At 43.8% G+C, this 20544-nt stretch overlaps 1 protein-coding gene across 4 annotated transcripts in view; it reads right to left on the reverse strand.

Moving 5' to 3' along the window:
• LOC140121228 (protocadherin Fat 4-like) overlaps window positions 1-20544 on the reverse strand; it is a 93663-nt gene that overhangs the window by 63844 nt on the left and 9275 nt on the right. For all 4 annotated transcript variants that reach the window (XM_072140569.1, XM_072140570.1, XM_072140572.1 and 1 more), the window contains exons 3-12: window positions 18575-18658; window positions 18004-18081; window positions 15904-16014; window positions 15482-15595; window positions 15279-15369; window positions 13168-13280; window positions 12244-12417; window positions 10873-10995; window positions 7965-8219; window positions 1231-1329 (exon numbers count right to left, since the gene is read on the reverse strand). In XM_072140569.1, coding sequence (XP_071996670.1) covers window positions 1231-1329; window positions 7965-8219; window positions 10873-10995; window positions 12244-12417; window positions 13168-13280; window positions 15279-15369; window positions 15482-15595; window positions 15904-16014; window positions 18004-18081; window positions 18575-18658 — 1242 coding nt within the window. The remainder of the gene's footprint in view (window positions 1-1230; window positions 1330-7964; window positions 8220-10872; window positions 10996-12243; window positions 12418-13167; window positions 13281-15278; window positions 15370-15481; window positions 15596-15903; window positions 16015-18003; window positions 18082-18574; window positions 18659-20544) is intronic.

Below are 20544 nucleotides of genomic sequence, written 5' to 3' on the forward strand. Positions count from 1 at the left end.
TCGCTGTGAAAAATTTGCTGATTGTATACATGACTGTGCAGATTCGATAAGGGGACATACATACACACACATACATACACTTAGCTTTATATTTTAGATATCTGATATTTAATATTTAAAGCTGAGTGAATGTATGTGTGTGTTGTAAGGGATTAGGTCCGGGATCGTCGTCTCCTGGGCACAATTTAACAGCACACAAGTAAGTTCACTGTCCACACTGTGTGACTTGGGTATAACTGACCTCAGCCAGTTTTATTTGCCAGTAAAACAAACTAGACAAAACAGGAAAAATAAAGCCTAAGCCTCTCCAACACTAACTATACATAGAGGTTCCCTACCTCACCAGGTGCTGGCCTACTGCCAGGCACCCCAAAAATGTACAGTATCAGTTCAATGCTACAGCTCCACAGGCCCTTGACATAGTGGGAGTCATTTACTTACCCGGCCCATTCGCGATCCAGCAGCGCGTTTTCTGCGGTGGATTCGGGTCCGGCCGGGATTCACTAAGGTAGTTCCTCCGACGTCCACCAGGTGTTGCTGCTGCGCTGAAGAGCATCGGAACGCACTGGAGTTCACCGAGCCATCGTGGGTGAAGGTTTTTTAAAATGCGGCGGTTTTTCCGAATCCGTTGGGTTTTCGTTCGGCCATGCCCCCCAATTTCCATCGCATGCATGCCGGCGCCAAAAACCTGGGGCAATATAGGGAAAATCGGCGCAAATCGGAAATATTCGGGTAACACGTCGGGAAAATGCGAATCGGGCCCTTAGTAAATGACCCCCAGTGTGTCTCTTCCCACTCTGGGAAGTCTGCACCAGGTAGCTATGCAGGACTTCCAGCTGGATGCAAATTAATCCTCATTAGTGACAAAACATCCAGCTTTCCCACATCCATCCAGCAACATGTTCATTCCATACCCAAAATCTACTATAGTGGCAGCTACCCTGCCACAGTGTGTAGACTAGGTTTTGAGCCGAGACAACGAGAGACAGTCAGAGACAGTCAAAGTCAGTCAAAGGAAGAGACAGTCAGAGACAGTGACAGTCATAGACAGTCAGAGAGAGAGAGATAGATAGATTAAATATTTTTTGCCAACCCATTCTATTTAGTTATTTCTAAGAGCGGTTATTTACTATCCTGGGCAATGCCAGGAGCTACAGCTAGTAAGTTCAATAAAATTATACTTTTTTTCTGTTTTGTAATGGAATAGCATGATAATAGTCCTTGTATTACCTTTCTTGGTGGATTTCCTTTATCAGCTGCAACTAAAAATAATACATATTTATCCTTAACTTCTCTGTCCAGTGGACCTTGAACAAAGATCTTCCCATTCTTTAAAAGACATAAAATTATAGTATAAAATCAAATCAGGCAAAAATGCATTATATAATACCATGCTCTGTTAGCAATACATAGTATACTACCGAGGGAATAAGTGAAACTAAACTGCTACCTTACACTGACATAAGGATTACTTACATAGTCACTGATCAATCATGATGTCATTCAACTACTGTCTGCAGATATAGGCAAATAACAGGACAAGACTGTTAAAGGGGTATTCCAGCAATAATCATAATTATTGTTAAAATGGGTCATTAAAATATAAGCTAATATGTAATTAGCTGTTATTTAAAATGTTGTGGACATACACTACAATGAAGAATTAAAATGCTACTGGCCCTTGAATCAGTCCTGTGACTTTGTTCCTGTGAGAATACACAGGACAGAAGATGGTGGCTGATCACATGTCCAAGTCACATGTCCTGATCCTTCTTTGGGAAGTCATGTGATCACCACTATGTTTGGCTGTAGTTGGTTGCTTGCAATGCATCCAGAATGGCCGGTGTTGTGATAAGAAGTGCAACACCCTCGCCGATGCAATGGCGAAGGAGTGCTTGCGAATAAGCCCCACAGCATGTCATCACATTACACAGGGGACATTGCAGTGGTTAATCCTGCCTGGCAAGGCAGAAGTTAATCTGTGTATGATGTAAGATTCTGTCATCCAATGATCTGTGTTACATCCTGTCTCTGTGAGCTGAGAGGTAATTGGAGGAGCAGCCACCACCTGACCAAGGGGAGATAATAAAACCCCTGGCCAAGAATATTCTAGAGAGCAGTTAGCTGAGCAGTAGCTCAGAAGCAGACTGGAGTCTCTCCAGTACAGACTCTTCGGAGTCTGTACAGCTAGCACACCAGACCAGAGCAGGAAGAGCCTAGCCCCTGCCTGAAGTGGAGCTAATAGCTAGGTAGTGAGGAAAGGGGTATCATCCTACCTTCAAGGGTGATACCTGAAGATATCCAGGATCAAGCTGAAGCATCCTATTAGGACACAGCTGCCTCCCAGCCTGCCATTGCATCCAGGCTGGTGATCTACATCCTGTGGCTCCCTCCAAATACCTCTCCAGTACTCCACCATCTTGTTAAAGGCACGTTGCTGATGTTCCTGTCAGTTCCAATAAAGAACTGTAAGTGTTTCTGTTCAACCTCTGCCTCCGTCTGGTCCCTGCTACTACAGCTGCCATCATCACAGGCACCCTGTCCATCACCCAGAGACTCACACTCGGGACATTAAGGGGTTGCCCCAGGGAGATCCGCTATAGCAGCCTCTCCCTCATCATTTCTTGCCAACACCACCCTGCTGGAGACCTGCCAGGCTGTAGGACAGCCCTCCGGTTCCCCCATACCAAGCACCGTGACACTAGTGTGCCTAGGCCGCAACCGCCAGCCACTCAGGTACTGCGGGCCCCGGCTGACTCCAGGCCCCGAGAAAAGGCTAGGCCCCGGTGGGGGATGTTGCAAGTGGCGTCACGAACAGGATTGATACTTCTGTGCCTTATTCGGGCATTAAAGACTATCCTTTATTGAAAAGACTGTGCTGCCTAACCCTGCTGCCATCCGGGTTTAGGCCCAAGTGATTGTGCGTTTCTGCATTGAACTGTATTACTGCTGCCACGTGCTGTCGAGCACCGCTCCAGCACTCAAGAGGTTAAATCCCTGCAAAGAACTTTGTCAGCTCTGCTACATCCGGCGCTGCCGGGCCTGAAGCATTTACCTCACGAAACTGTGGCGCAGCAAGTAATTCCAGCCCGCCAAAACCTTCACTGGCGGGAAAACCCAGAGGCATCGCTAAGCTCCGCCCCCTGTGCGTATGGCGCGAATCCTGCCTCAGCGCACTGTGGCGCAGCAGAAAATTCAGCCCGCCACAACTCCTGGCGGGAAAGACTCAAGCTCCGCCCTCTGCCGCGAAACTCTCCCCCGCTGCAACGCCAGTGAGAGCCCACGAGGTACCTCAGAGTCAGCGCAGCCGCCATCCAGCATCAAAGAGGTTAATCGGCCATCTTGGATTTCTCCACGTGCTGTCTCCTGTCCTGCCGACATGCCGCACAGCCTCCGAGATGAAGAACCAAGTGTCGCATGGCTTGCCCACGAGCCTCGGGCCCCTTCCTCTGCTGCACCGCTTACTGCTGTCTCCTGTACGCAGTCTCCAATGGCGGATTCTCCACAGCGGCTGCCTCCTCCGATTCCGGACCTCCTGAGGACCACTGCGGATGTGAGTACCATGGCCCCCAGGGCCTATATCACAGTGACTGTTACTATATCTCCCTTAGCCCCGGCTGGGGTACAGTCCGGCCTCCCTGCAGAGGGCCAACATCTCCCCATAGGAGGCTCGGCTACCAAAGGGTCTCTCTTAAAGGGGCCTGACCCCTTATCTAATGCTGCTGACCGTCCTGCGGAGTATCCAGGACCACCTTCTAAGAGGCCCAGGCTGTCCGGTGAGAACGCCCTGCCAGCTACAGAGGTTACCACCGCCAGCGCAACTGCGCCCCCAAGAGCTGCAGGTCAGTCCAGGAACAACAATCTTTCAGCTGTCAGCAGTGAAGAAGTTACAGCTCCTGCGGTCATCATCATGCGCTCCACAGCGCCCCCAGCTACAGGAGGTCAGCCAGAGAAGTGCCTGTCTCCTTCCTTTGCTGAGATGCCTGCCGCCGCAGATGACCTCCTTGCTGTTCCAGCTCTAGCTTCTGGGTGTTCCATGTCAGCAGTTCCAGTGTCTACCACCAGATGTCTTCAGGTGATGGATTTCAACACTGCTTTCTTCACCCAGGCTGATGATGTCCATGCTGCAGTTCCTGCTCCCATGCCTGCAGCCATTGCTCTTGAGCAGCAAGAGTAACCCCTGAAGGGCTGTAGCCCACTTCAGGTACTGTACATAATGTATATTTATCTCCATTTTCCCTAAAGAGCCAGAGACTTTCCTGAGACTCTCACCCTTATTTATCTCAGTCAAGAGACATACCTTGAACTGATTATTGTCCTGTGCTATGATAGCACCCCTTCCTCTGCCACAGCAGAGAATTTCTTCAAAGGACTCTGTCCCTCTACACTAGAGGAGACCCTTTGCTTCTTTATTGCACTTTTCCTCATATCAAGGGCTGTACCCAGAAGATGAACTTTGTTAATAAAGACCTTCTGAGAGACTTTCGCCAGATACTACCAGGAAAAGTTGCCATGTAATTTATTATCATTTTGCACTTAATGCCTTCCTTTTTAGGTATGGACATTCTGCTTGCACTCTTTATGCCTTTTCTTTGCAGGAAAAGAGACATTTACTATCTACCTCTGTAACGTTTGTAACGTTGTAAGATGTGTACCCATTGGGCTCCTAAGCCAATGTGAATTTACCGAAATGTTTGCACACTGTCATACATGCCAGTAGTCTGCATTAACCCTTTCATAGGCTTTTCAGGTTGTAGTGTGGCTGTGTCGGACCGTCTTTTTGTGTAAAACACTGACCGCTACCTGATCCCTCAAACCGAGGTTTGCACATGGGGGTAGTCCGTAAACTGCTGGTCTCTAGGGGACCGGGGGTGTTACACAGTTAGCACCTGGATGCCACTCATACATGGGTAAGGATGCCAGTCAGGAGGTACTCGTGTCGCATATGCTAACGCAATGCAGATATACACACTATATAATTGCCGCCAGGGAAGAAGCGTTGATATAACAAATATACAGGCCTTGGTGCAAGGAGTGGATTACAGGACATGACACCACACCTTTCCTACTGTACAGTTCGGTTTAATGGCGTCAGCGACCAACTGTCATACAGCTACATGTTTTTGTCTTAGTCCGACACCAACCCAGGTGCCAGTCTCCAGGACCATGGGCGGTTTGTCCCTACACCTCACATAGCCTGCACTTCCCTGAAGTGCCCTTATCCACCTCTGCCCCCTCAAGCCATCTGTAGTCGAGCCGAGGGCGGCTCTTTCAATTGCCCCCGGGGTATGCAACACCCTCGCCGATGCAATGGCGAAGGAGTGCTTGCGAATAAGCCCCACAGCATGTCATCACATTAAACAGGGGACATTGCAGTGGTTAATCCTGCCTGGCAAGGCAGAAGTTAATCTGTGTATGATGTAAGATTCTGTCATCCAATGATCTGTGTTACATCCTGTCTCTGTGAGCTGAGAGGTAATTGGAGGAGCAGCCACCACCTGACCAAGGGGAGATAATAAAACCCCTGGCCAAGAATATTCTAGAGAGCAGTTAGCTGAGCAGTAGCTCAGAAGCAGACTGGAGTCTCTCCAGTACAGACTCTTCGGAGTCTGTACAGCTAGCACACCAGACCAGAGCAGGAAGAGCCTAGCCCCTGCCTGAAGTGGAGCTAATAGCTAGGTAGTGAGGAAAGGGGTATCATCCTACCTTCAAGGGTGATACCTGAAGATATCCAGGATCAAGCTGAAGCATCCTATTAGGACACAGCTGCCTCCCAGCCTGCCATTGCATCCAGGCTGGTGATCTACATCCTGTGGCTCCCTCCAAATACCTCTCCAGTACTCCACCATCTTGTTAAAGGCACGTTGCTAATATTCCTGTCGGTTCCAATAAAGAACTGTAAGTGTTTCTGTTCAACCTCTGCCTCCGTCTGGTCCCTGCTACTACAGCTGCCATCATCACAGGCACCCTGTCCATCACCCAGAGACTCACACTCGGGACATTAAGGGGTTGCCCCAGGGAGATCCGCTATAGCAGCCTCTCCCTCATCATTTCTTGCCAACACCACCCTGCTGGAGACCTGCCAGGCTGTAGGACAGCCCTCCGGTTCCCCCATACCAAGCACCGTGACACTAGCGTGCCTAGGCCGCAACCGCCAGCCACTCAGGTACTGCGGGCCCGGCTGACTCCAGGCCCCGAGAAAAGGCTAGGCCCCGGTGGGGGATGTTGCAGAAGTCATCCCAGTGAGGTTATGTGCAGTGATGGCAGTTACACACATCGGAGATTTATCAGAAATGTCTGAGAGCAGAATTATTTTAGCTGTGCATAGCGCAACCAATCAGAGTTCAGCTTTCATTTTCTCAGCACTGTTTATGAAATGAAATCTGAGCTCTGATCGGTTTCCATAGGCAACTAGAACAGTTCTGCTCTCTGACACTTCTGATAAATCTCCCCCATCATTACTATGGACAATCTATTAGATCATCACGGGGAGCAGAGCATGAGAGGAAGGAGCTGTTGCTGAGAAGTGCGAGGTCATGGGAGTCGTAGATGACGGCCATCTTGGTCATAATTCTGCCCATAAAATTTGGTGAATCATAAAAGCAAACTTTTTAAGATCTGTTTTGTGATTAATGACATAGAGTTTTGTTGTATTCATTTATTTATAGCAAGATGAGTTTTTGTATCAGACGATCAATTTCCCGGAATAACCTTTTGAAGGAAATCTACCACTGGGGTAGACAAGATTTACTTGTGGGCCTTCTATCCTGGAGTCTAGGTCATATCTTGAATAGTGCTGAAATACTTTAACTCCATCAAAAAGAAAATCAACTTTTAAAATATGCTAATTAGCACTGGGCGCTCTTTCAGTTATTAATTATGCACGCCTACAGCGTATTAACAAAGCCACTCACTACTATGCTCGGTGACATCACCCGGCTCTCGAGAAGTCTTGTGAGTGCAAGCACTCGTCCCTGTCACAGAGAAACACACAGAGACTTCTCGGCAGCCGGGTGACGTCACCGGCTCTCGTGCAGGGGGTCGCCATGTTAACCCGCAGTAGGCGTGCATAAATAGTAACTGAAAAAGCATCTGTGTGATGTTTGTGTGAAGTCCACAGGAGAACCCAGCGCTAATTAGCACATTTTTTAAGTCTAATTTTTTTGTTGCCTAAATAAAGGTGTTTCAGCACTATTCAAGACATGACCCTGCAGACCCACAAATTTGGTTTAAATCTCTTCTACGCCAGTGAATTTTTAATCCAGGTTTGCAACTCCTATAAGTGCAGTAGGTGGGTCGTTCAGTCTGAAGAGTTTACTACTCTTTGCAATGAATTATATTTTTAAACTATTTTTTTTTGTTGAGTTTTGTTGTATTTTTTTAATCTTGGTCAGTCTAAGTCAGTCCTTCCTTAGTGTGTGTCTCTGTGTGCTGATACAGAGACTGACATTTTTCTGCCCAAGCTTGCTCCTACTAGCCAGACCTCCGACCACTGGACTACGGTTGAGGTACTACCCAAATTCCTAATCTACCACCTTATGTGTGCCTGCAGGAAGGATCATTTGAAGCCTGTAAACTGCTGATGTTCTGGTCTGTGTTCCATTAAAGAAACTGTAAGTGACTTCATGATTCCCATTTCCAGGTGTGACCCTTGGCCTGCCGCTAAGACCATGGGATCTCCCCTTCACCACCTGCCCAGGGGTCTGTTATCACACATACACCGGGAGTCCCCCAGGGGAATCCCTTCTCTATATTGCGGCCTCCCCCTTTTCTTGCATTTCCCTGCTGGCCTTAAGTGCGTGGACCAAACCACAGTGACACATACTGGTGCTAGGCCGCAACTACAGCCGGCCACTCCGGTCCCTGGGAATCCAGCTGCCCCCACACTGCAGTCAGGCCCCGTTGGGGTAACATTGCACAATCACTTGTCATATTTTTGTGACTTAATGAATAAGTTATCTTACTTCTTGTACTTGGAAACTCCCGTCTCCATTTTCAGCATCTTCAGTAACTGTGACATTTCCATTTAATCCGGTATCCAAGTCAGTTACAGTTATTGTAGCCACTAGGATGGGTGAGTTGTCTGTGTAGTCCCCTTCAGGTATTGTATAATGGAGAGGCAGGTTATGAAATTCAGGATTGTTATCATTGACATCAGTAATATGTATGATGACTTCTGCGCTAGAATTCAAGCCATCCGGTGCATCAAACACCCAGACCTGCAAGATATGTAATTTCACATCTCATACTGACATCTGTGTGCGCTATATAAATAAAGAATTATTATTATTATTGAAGTGAATCGCTGCATAGCCCCTAGCCACTAGTAATATAGTACCACTGTGTGCTCATATTGGCCCAGTTCCTTTGTCTATTCCCTGTGGACTAGTGAGAGTGGGAAGAAGGATAAGGCCCTTATAATTGCACTAGCAGTTATGTCATTACAATGAGGAGTTCTGGCTCCACATACTATATTTCTCCTTGTATTGGCTGCCCACATCTTCTTCTGAGCACATCTTGGTTGCCCCCTTTTTTTAGGGGTTAAAGCTGTCGATTCAGTCAAATCAAAAGAACATCTAAATACATTGAAATTGAAACATTGTGGATCCTTCCATTAGCCTGCAGTTCACGGTTTCTTTTCCACAGAAACCTACTCTGTCACTAAAAGAACTCATAGTAGTTTTAGGGTATATCCTCATGACTTATAACACAGCTTATTTTCCTCACTGATTTATGAAAGTTATGAATGTTCTACACTGTATTCAGGATGTTAGACCCTTGAATTCTGCCTCCTACTGTTGTACCATCAGGAGCGTATTTGCAATTTTTGGGGATCCAACCAATGTTATGTCCCAGGACCCCCAATTAAACGCCATTAAAAATGTCAGTAAGTATCTGACAAATTTTATAGGAAATCTCCCATCAATATCCATCATGATAAACCAGGGACACTCACTCATAGATCCAGGAACCGTGACTGTGGTAACCTTCTTATATTTTTTTTATCCAAATAACGTCTTGGTGCTGTGGGGGATGTATGCACAGTCGATGTCAGCTGTATAACACAGCTAACTCTCGCCTGTAACTTCCGCGGTTGGTGCTGGCACTGATTGCGACAGTTAGCCCATTAAATGCCATGGATGAACCTGACCGTGGCACCCAACAGCTGCTGGTGGGCGCCACCATCTTGAATGACCAATCAGTGCTCCCTCTGATGTCATTGGAGGGCGCTGATTGGCAGGGCCGAATTAAGGTTGGTGGGGGCCCCTGGGTACAAAATCTGGTGGAGGACCCCACTGAGGGTAGCGTCCTCCTGCACACTTTCCACTATCCCAGCAGAAACACAGTTACATACAGCCGCCTCATCCCCAGTAACACAGCTACATACAGCCGCCTCATCCCCAGTAACACTGCTACATACAGCCGCCTCGCCCCAGTAACACAGCTGCATACAGCCACCTCATCCCCAGTAGCACAGCTACATACAGCCACCTCGCCCCCAGTAACACAGCTAAATACAGCCGCCTCGCCCCCAGTAAAACAGCTACATACAGCCGCCTCATCCCCAGTAACACATCTACATACAGCCGCCTCATCCCCAGTAACACAGCTACATACAGCCGCCTCGCCCCCAGTAACACAGCTACATACAGCCGCCTCATCCCCAGTAACACAGCTACATACAGCCGCCTCGCCCCCAGTAACACCGCTACATACAGCCGCCTCATCCCCAGTAACACAGCTACATACAGCCGCCTCACCCCCAGTAACACAGCTACATACAGCCGCCTCATCCCCAGTAACACAGCTACATACAGCTGCCTCGCCCCCAGTAACACAGCTACATACAGCCGCCTCGCCCCCAGTAACACATCTTTATATCTACCTTCACGCAGTCCCATGTAGCATACACCTGAGCCCGCACAGCCATTCAGTCCTATGTAACATGGGCGGGGAGGTGGTCACCTGTGCCGGGTGGGTGGGCGGACAGCTCTCAGAATTTGGCAAAATGGCATATCTCTTTTTGTACAATCTACTAAAACCTAATAAAACCTATATACCTGTGATGGGAGGTGTAATTTGGAGCGCACAATGAAAGCTGTAAAAACAGAGCCCACAAAAAACGCTGCAAACGTGTTTTGTTGTCAATCTGCTTGCACAAATTTTTTCGAGCTTTCCAGTACATTGCATCGAATATTAAATTACTTTTGGAATGAAGAGAGTAAAAAAACTGAAACACAAAAAACAAAAAGGGGCCAAGTCCTGAGTTTAAGTTTAAATTATGCCAATGAGCCAGAAGGGCTCTGCGGGGAATTATCAGAGCCCCACCGTGCTGCAGCTTCACGGTCTGTTGCACTATGCAGGAGCAGGTGTCCTCCTCCAACTGTGTAAGATTACATCAGGGATAGGGGAAGTGCTGGAAAAGGAGGGGAGGTGAGACAGTGTAACAACAATGGAAGCCAGGGTATGGAGGTGACTCTAGTATTACCCCAAGAACCCTTCTGTAAGCATAAAAACATAAGTTGATTTTCAGAGGAATGAGGTCATGGATAACAAATATAAGAAGATTACCACAGTGTAATTGGTTTATCATGATGTATTTTTATGGTAGATTTCCTTAACAACTAGAATGGGGGGATTGTCTACTCTCCACCACTGTGTGAGCCCTCCCTGACCTCTAGGGTAATCTCTTGATACAATTTATGGGTAAATCTGCTATCCTTCAAAGAAGAGAATATTTTGTGTATTGATTTGAAATTAGCAGCTTGGAAAAAAACTTCTTGCAGTGGTTTCCATTGTTATCCCTAGAAATGAAAGTCATGTAAACAAAAGAAGTCTGTAAAAATGTCCATAGTTCACACAATTACTTACCTGGAGAAGTATTATTGGAGTGAATTCTCTATCAAGCACACCATTACTTAGATACATCACCCCACTTTTGTCTACATTGAACATGGTATTATTAGTACGGAAGTATCCATTGGACAGTCCATCCTAAAAAGAAAGACCATATTACAAAGTTAATGATATTTCCAGAAAACTTTATTGGAACGCATAATTATCAGTAAAGTAAACAAAAGAAGTAAACAAAATATGCCCCTCAGTACCCACGGAAAGTGGGTGTTGATGGGTGTAAAGGGGGCACCGCTGACGATGGAGTGGGCCTGTACACTCACCACAGCCAGCAACAATTAAAGTCCAGTTGCTGGAGGCAGCCCAATTCTACGACACTACAAAGTCTGGTGTAAAATTGGACGCCAGTAAAGCTAGCCACAAGATAGATCAGCAGGGTGGAGAGCAGTAGCTGTGGCTTTGGATCCAAGACCACACAGCCACTGGCCTGGGTTCTGCACTTGCCAGAACACAGACCAGACTCCTTGTAGCTGCACGCTGAAGATGTTTGGGCAGGAGCATCAAAGAGGCTACTGGGGTGTGTAGTAGCCACAGCGTGTAGCCTCCGCTCCGGCTACTCCATGCCCCAGTAGCATCTTTAGTAAATTTTCATAATACCCTGTTTAAAGATTAGAAAAGATAGAGGGGAGTAAAGGATTAGTCCAAAATAGGGCTATCCTTACATATGTTAGATGCACCTACCATCGGACATATGAAAGAACACACTTTTCCCATTTCCCCTCAGTCTTCTTCCTCTGTACCTTCCATTTCTTCTATTACGGGATCTATAGAGTCATACGAACCTACATAAGTAGAAGCTGACGAACCTATGCAACCTACGGTATACTGTGGTAACTCCAGTCATTTCATTTAATCCTGTCCAACCAGACCTCAGTTGAATAGTGATAACTGAGGAGGTAACTTAGATAATTTTTCGAATCTTAGACGAGGTCGCCTCTTGGTATTTCCATGGCTGAGAACAAGCCTTGGTTTCTTTGCAAGACTCTTAATTTAACAAGCTTATCTCCTAAAATAGTTGTGTCTGCTATTACGTCAGATTTGTTTACCATAATATGTAACAAGACGTGATTCCTAACAACATCCCTGCTGGCAAATTATGTGTACATTCTCCATTATTAGTACCTGCTGTCATGTACAAGGCTTGTGAACCATACCCAGCGCTGCTCTATTTGAGGCTGTTATTTACAGTCGACCAGTTTCCATCTGTGGGTTAATGCAGGGGCTGGTAAGTAGGCAGGGACAGAGGTCATAGGTTCTACAGCCTTCCTCTGTCATGACAATTCACACATATTATGCGTCTTTGTGGAGGAAAAGATTCTGGCATTGTACCTTATCTTTGTCACTGGCTGGAAGAACAAGGATCTGTATTCCAGGTGATGAGTTTTCAGGTACAAACACCTCATAAGTGGATTGTGAAAATTGTGGAGCATTGTCATTTTCATCCAGGATAGTGACCATCACAACAGAATCTGCACTTTTTAGATGGTCATTTTGTTGAGTTGCCTGGAGTAAATCAAATAAGCAATATGTAAGCATAAATCAAGGCAGAAGTAAAAAATATTAATCACAGGGTTCTCTATGAAAAATAAAAATGTATGCCCTCACCCCCAACTGTGCAGGCAGAGATTCATTCTGCTGTGAGGACAGAATAATACTACCTCAAGCTGGGGTTGTATGATAGTTGTGGATACCCCTTCACCCTCCTTAAAAATATAATTATAAAAAAGGTTTATACTTACTGTCAAGTAATAATACCAGAAATAAACAGAACTGTGTCAGATACCCTGATGCGGTAGTAAAAATTTTTTATAGTGGTCATATATGCAGGATAGAAATAGTACTGTGCAGTGATTATATATGCAGGATTGGAGTACTTTTCTGTGTCCATTTCTGCAGGATAGGAGTAGTAGTAGTGTGTAGTGACCATATGTGCATGATTAGAGTAATAGAAATTTCCTGTGTACATCTATGCAGGATAATAATAGCAATACAGACAGATGTGTAGGCTTGAAACATATCATCATTATCTCTAAGTATTACTTCAGTATTGTGTCAACTGTGAATATTTTAGGTAGCTATGGCCCCTCTGGAGCCTTGGACCCTGGGCGTCCTCCCAAACTGCCCATAAAATAATCCAATACTGACCTGCCGTGCAGTCATGTTTTGTGCTTTCTTTGTGCTGTTATGCATCTAATGGACTCTAATGTGGTGTATCTACCGATGTTTTATTTATCATTAATAATAACCCATTACCTTTATTTCCGCGGTGAGAAGACTGACAATTTCTCTATCTAGTTCCTTATTAAGAGAAATTTTGCCACTTGAGCTGTCAATTGAGGTAAAGTTTCTATATTCAGGCGGGTACACTGCAAAAGAACAACAAACATTTTATCATGTGAATGTCTGCTGAATATCACATTGCTGGCATCATGCCATTACTTCAAACTGCATGAGAAACGCCTGAAGTATCTCGCACCTGATTCTATGTTCCCAGTTGTAATGTTATTCCCATCTAGCACATACTAGCAATGTATGATCAGAACCCCCCTGATCCCAGGGCACCAAAGAAAAGAAGTACAGTACACAGTGTTTCATTCTCAAGATTGGCGCAGGCTCCAGAAGTATGGACCCCCACAGTAAATATAACATATCCATACTCTCTGGTGGCAACAGTTCCCGGTTTAGCTGAGATTTTCCTAAATTTGACAGAGATATGGTGTATAAAAAGTTGGCAGTTCCTGGTAGACTGGGGTGTCCCTGCATATGTCAGCCACTAGGGATCTTTTAATTAAACCCTAAAACAAAGTAAACCCACAGACTCAATCATGTGTATATTTGTGATCATGGGTTTGGCCATGAAAGAAAGTACTCAAGTTCTGTGTGCTGACAATGTACTTAAATTATTAAGGTACTGGGATTATCTACACTTTCATTTAGCTTGTGAAGATTGTACTAGTATCTGACACATGAGACAGATCCAAGATGAGAGATGATGAGATCCACAAGATGCATATAACACCCAATGACACAGCTCTGGTTCCTCACCTAATCAATAAAACACACAATCAGAGAGATTAAGAGATTAGCTTGCTGTTTCCTCTGCATACTGCTGCTGTCTCCTCTGTACGCTGTTACTGCTGAACCGGAAGTGCCTCTGTCTGCAGTGCTCTCTACCTCCTGCCCCTCCCCCTGCAGTACAAGAGAATCTAAAGAAAGATGACGACCATAGTCAGGAGTTCATTGCCGGATACACAGACAACCAACATGTTAACAGCAGGACTGATAGAGACAGGTTGGAATTATATCTGTGAATTGCTAGAGAATGTGTTATTTTGTTATCCTGAGTATATTTAAGAATTTTGTCTTCATGGGAAAACCGCTTTAAGTCTGTGGATTTACTTTGTATTAAGATTGAATGGGGAGGAACCCAATCCACTGTAGAGTCACTACCCAGGTGTGAGACTGAACACCTTGTAAACTTCAAAACCTCCAAAATCGGACGATGATAAACTATGAGGGAGATTTATCATATGCAGCCAGCGAGCATAACTATGTCAGGTCCAAGGTGGCGTATCGGGTATTTTAATCGCAAATTCTTGCACTGCACAAGAATTTAGAATTATTTTACTCCTTTTTACGCCAGTTTTCTGACGTATAAACAGTGATAAATTTCCCTCTATGAGAGGTGATCTTATTAACCCACTCATTACCCTAGATCAACACTAGGTTGAAAAATGTTCACTGGTTAATGGATAAACTGCTTAATGGATAAGATTTGGAACTGCCCTGTACAGGTCAGATTAGTGGAAGCAAGACCAAAATTTTTCTGCCACAAAGTTTGTTAGCGTTCTATGCATCGTTTGCAAATTAAAATGGTTACATTTGTGATCATTGCAAAAATACAACTTAAGAATTTAAAGGCACTTAAAAAAGTAAAGGGCCACCTTCCTTTTACAGGCAGTCCCCGGGTTACATACAAGATAGGGTCTGTAGGTTTGTTCTTAAGTTGAGTTTGTATGTAAGTCGGAACTGTATACTTTATTATTGTAACCCTGGTCAAAAATTTTTTGGTCTCTGTGACAATTGGATTTTAAAAATGTTGGGTTGTCATAAGAACCAGGATTAACAATAAATATTAATTACAGACACATTTGATAACTGTTATAGCTGTTTATTGTAGCCTAGGACTAAAGTACAGCAAATTACTAAAATCCAGAGGTCCGTTTGTAACTAGGGGTCGTATGTAAGTCAGGTGTTCTTAAGTAGGGGACCGCCTGTATATGTTTCAGTAACTATAGTTTGCAATAGAAAAATGACCCCTACAAAGCAACTGCTGGAATCAGTACATATCCGACAACACTTACCCTTACTAATAGAATAGTAAAGATTCTCGTTTATTCCAAGATCGCCATCAATAGCTTTTATTGCTTCTGGGTGGGTAGATACATCGCCTCTCTAGAAAATGGGAAATACATTCATACATGTGAAGTTAATATTACAATCTTAATAATAGCATATCCTTTTCATCTGCACTTTCACTAAACACTAAAGCAAAATTCAGTCTCACCTGATTTTCTGAAATTGAGCCTTCATACAAAGGATAAATAAAGTGAGGATCCATTGTATCCACATCCTGTATGTCTATATGCACTGGCACTGTGCTGGAAAAGCCCCACGGATTCTTAATGGAATATAAATAAATAGTTTTAATCAAATGTATTATTATACATATTATACATACTGTACATATATATTGTGTAGAGAGGAGCAGATCTGGTTTGGGTGGACCCCACGTGACCGGGGCATATTGTCGGAACGCCCCATTGGTCAATCACAGCCGTGGCTCGTAGCTGGGGATGTAAATTTGTCAGAGTGGCTGTTTAGCAGCCAATCCGGCGCACCCAAACCCCAAAAGGGGAATTCAGATCTGCTCACCTCTGCTAATTTTAAAAATAGTAGTACATACAATATTGAGTTTGGGGTTCTTACCTCAGCACTGGCATTGAGGTTGTATCTGTTAATCCTGTTGTATTCTAAGACTTTGGCCAATGTTATAACTCCATTACTTGAATTCATGTGGAAATAATCATTAAATGGTCCCTGTATTGAAAAGAAATTTTCAGCTTGGTTTGACTGTTTGACTCAATAAAGGACATGTATTAAAGGATTTTCTTGACTTGAAATCGCACAGTTTTTTTGGAGGATTTTTAGTTGCTTAAAAAATTGCACTGGCACTGGCACATAGAACCATTGTTAGTGCAACACAGTGTAAGGCCAGATTTTATTTTAAAACTGCACAAAAAATCCCATAGTCACTCCCTTCCCCTCTTATCACATGTGTTGTGATTTTTTAATAACTCTGTGTTTTTTTTTTTGGTTTCACAAATATTGTAATAAGTATGTTTCATTTAACCTCTTCAAGTAGTTATCTAAGTTATTAAAAAAAGTAAAATACAAGTGAGAGTGAGTGAAGTGGTCCAACCCTGTCTGTCTTGGTCAGTACCCTGCCATTTTTTCACAATGGGGCTTACAGGGGTCAGAGGGTGTCAGCTCCCCCTGCCTAACATTTGAAAGGGTATGGTTACTATTGACCAAACATCTAAGAGGTTTAACAGTGGCTTAACTTGAAGCAGATGGGCACCAGTGCAAAGTCTGTGCCAGGCCCCCTGACTATAATGTAGGGTTCATAGTGCTAGTCTTCTCATTTTGGAAAATGACACCTTATGGGCCCCCTAAACCTCCTGGACCCGGTTGCGATGGCACCCTCTGCACCCCCTCAAGTTACGCCCCTGGGGTTTAATAATTTTTTAGCCGAGTCTGATTATGAGACATTATGCAGACCGTGTCAGGTCTATAATAAAGCAGCCCCTGCTGCATATAGCACAAGCTCGGCTTTTAGAAGGACCCAAAATAGACATTTATCCCCTAACACCAGAGCTGGAAATCCTATTTCAGTCAAAAGAGCAGAGGCCGGAGTTTCATCCTGCGCTCCATATAAGGCTTAGGCATTGATCACAGAAGATGGCATTGGTAGTTTAAGGGAACTTGCAGTCACCTGTTTCTGCTGAATGAGGTAGGTCCTGGAAGTCTGACTCTCAATGATCATTCTATAGTCATGTCTATTAATGGGAAATCCCTTTAAAGGACATCTATCACCAGATTACTAGTGGTACTGTGTCGTAATTTGACTGCTTGTTTGGTCTAGGGAATGTGGGCACTGTTTTTAAGACGTTTTATTGCCCCTTTATTGATGAAATATGAACTTTGTAAAATGCCTGAGGTGCCCAGGCTGATGGCCTCTCGTATTCCCCTGACTTTAATTTATGCACCAGCTGCAAGTCTCCTCCTGCTCCCGGCCGGGGAATTATGATCTGAGCAGGTGCATGTAGAGAGCACGGCTTTGTGGCAGGAGGAGGTCTGCAGCGGGTGCGTGCATAAATTAATGTACGGGGAATCAGAGAGGCGCTCGGGCACCGGCAGCCTGAGCTCCTCCAGCACTTTTACAAAGTTCATATTGCGTTAATAAAGAGGCACAAAAACGTTTTAAAACAGTCCCCCCCATACCATACACCGAATAAGTAGTCTAGATAGAAAACTCTATCACCAGTAATCTAGAGATAGATGTCCTTTAAGTACATGTATGGTAGAACTTTAAGATCAGTATACAGGATATCTGCCATATGTGTACATTAAGAGTAACACTATTTGTTTGGACTCTTATTCTTCATCTCTAAATTTCAGATGTTACAGGTTAAGGTAACGGGTAGAACAGTTATAAAATTCCAGAGACAACTTATGGAAAAAAAAAGTGTCTCAATCTCTATAAAGCAGCATAGAACAAACTATAGAAAAGTGCTGACAAGTATTGATGGGAATAAACCATTTTAGCTAAGATAGAAAATGTCCTATAAACTGTCTCTTCTCTCTCACCTGCCTTCTCCTCCCCTTCAATCTATATAGGTGCCTTTCATTTGATACCTTAATTAGGCGATAGTTTGTCTTGGGAGACCAAGATGGATTTAGCAGAAATCTAGGAGTAAGCTACTCACTTTTACTATTGATTTATGCAAAAAATTGTTAAAGACTTACCGAAAGACTGTACTTAATAAGATAAGTATGCTTATCTTTGGCCTCTACTTTCAGTATTGTAGTATTTATTTGACTTGTCTGTAAAGGAAACAAATAGGAAACTCAGATTTTATAGACTAATGAGAATGGCAGAATTGAGAAATTTAATTAATTAGACCAACAATAAGCCAAGATAATTTCCCTTAAATCTAGCCATGTTGTCCCTTACTAATGACAGTTGTCCATAGATATGACCACCAATGTCGGAGTAATTGCATAAATAGATTTTGTATGAAATGTTTGGGAGTTGCTGTATGTCCCATATGTCCTGTAGTAATGAACGCTGGTCAGGTAGGGCTTCATAGAATGTGTGTGGATACTGCTGCTAGAGTGCAGAGGTGGTCGTATCCAAAGAGTACCATCTCTTATTGACCCTATTATTACTATATGCAATTCAGGAATGGCCTAAAAAAGATTGTCACATATTGTATCATGATAATATAGCAGCAACCCCCACTCACAAAACATTGTTTAATTAAAAGATAAATTACTTGGAGACTATTTCATGGAAATAGTATAGCTGATGACGTACCTCTGGAATGGATGTTCTGTAACTGTTCTGAAGAAACCTAGGCTTGTGATCATGATTGTCTTTGATTTTTATATTTGGAGTCTTCTGTAGTCAAGAAAAAATGTGGTTACATTAAACTCAAATCTGCAATTCTTAAGAGTTTTTTCAGAAAGGGGTGACAAAAAAATCCCCAAATTTACTGAGCAAGCTTCGAGTGTTGGTTCCCCCATCTGCCAATACTTTCATTCTGCTGCACCTTTTACCCACCTGGAAGTGCCTGGGGTCACAGGATCTGGAGCAGAGTAAGTACACCTATTATTAAGTACACCTAGTGTTTCTATTTTATTTTTGCCATCCCTGTCCTGGTCCCAAACCCCTTAAGGCATTATAAAATAAAAGCATTTTTTCTATTTTTTCCCATTATGTTATCTTCTAAGAGGAACAGCATCACCTCCATCATAAAAACTACCAAATAATTGGGGTAATTTATCATTAGGCGGCTCCTTATGACAGCTCTTTTTTTTTCTTTGGAGTTTTACTGCAGTCAGATTAATTAAATGTGCAGATTGAAGGCTGTGTGTACTATAGTAACCTACAAGTAGTAAATGCATTTCATAATCCATATGTAAGCATACATATCAAAATTGTAGTTTTAGATAGTCCTAGGACCACTTTATGGTCGGACCTTTAGACTTAATTCATATATTTACAGTTGTTGCTTAAGAGGCAACACAGGAGGTCCTTGTGACCCGTTTAAATTTAACTTTTACTTCGATATTCCTTAAAAAGGATCACAATATAATCATATATATGAGCCTTGACATAAAGAAACACATTAAAAGAATATGGCGGATGTGGAGAAAATCTCAATTGATATAGTATACTGGTACGAAAGGCTGGTGGAGCAGTGTGACTCGCTAAGGGGTGCTACTATACCGATATACTATCGGGATGGACAGTTGTGAAGTGATCGCTGAAAGCAGGTGTATACCTTTCTGCGGTGGTGTGTGCCAAATTGTCTCTATAGGATATACCTATTCACCTCTAGTATATTTACACACCACAAGCAATAGCATACTTGATTTTAAGCTAAATCACACCATCCACACAACACATTCATACATTGGTAGTCGTTGGCATATATTACTGGACTAATGGTCTCTGCAGCACGACCCTAAGTCCTAAATGAGTCTCCAAATGAATCGCCATCAATTAAAATTAGGCTCAAGCAGCCCCCCCGACATGTTTCGCCATTGACATGGCGTCCTCAGGGGGTATCGGGGCTGAAATAGTGAGCTCTAGCGGTTTGTCCCATTCTTATCACTTCACGATATGATGTCATCGGGGGTGTGCGTCCTATTCACCTATCAGTAGACGATACGTCACCGAGTAGGAGGGACGGAGTGTTCAACCTATCAATATCAAGTACGTCATCGAGTGAGGAGATGGCAGGTGGGCGGGGATACCCACCTACGATTCCTCACTTCTGATTGGAGGATCTACGTGTCAGGGTGATAGTAACCCTTAGGATTCACTGCGCTTTTTTGGCGCAGGCGCGTGGACTTAGAAATGACTGGAGGTAAATTCTAGAGTTTCATACGCTTTGTATGGCGCAGGTGCGTGGACTTAGAATGGCCGTGGTTGCCGACATTCCGAGGTAAGTAGATCGCTATCTCGGGATATTTGAATGTATATAGGTCCCCACATTTGAGAGGAACAAATTTTTAGGGACTGCTTATGTGGGCTAATTGTTGATCGATTACTCGCAACTTACTGACTACTTGTATGGGCTACTTGATAATCGGTTGCTGAGTATAGTATCTTTGTTTCTCTTTTTTTAGAGACCTAGAATATGATTTTGAAAAGTGGAAGGGGACGATTTTGGCAAGAGTATCTTATATCAAGAGATACATATATTCCTAGGTTATTTTTCGACTATATCTAGAAAGATTTTTCGAGAGTTGTATAGAGTTGCATTTTGATTTAGATAA

The sequence above is a fragment of the Engystomops pustulosus genome, chromosome 3 (genome assembly GCF_040894005.1).
Source record: "Engystomops pustulosus chromosome 3, aEngPut4.maternal, whole genome shotgun sequence".
In the NCBI taxonomy this organism is placed as follows: domain Eukaryota; kingdom Metazoa; phylum Chordata; class Amphibia; order Anura; family Leptodactylidae; genus Engystomops; species Engystomops pustulosus.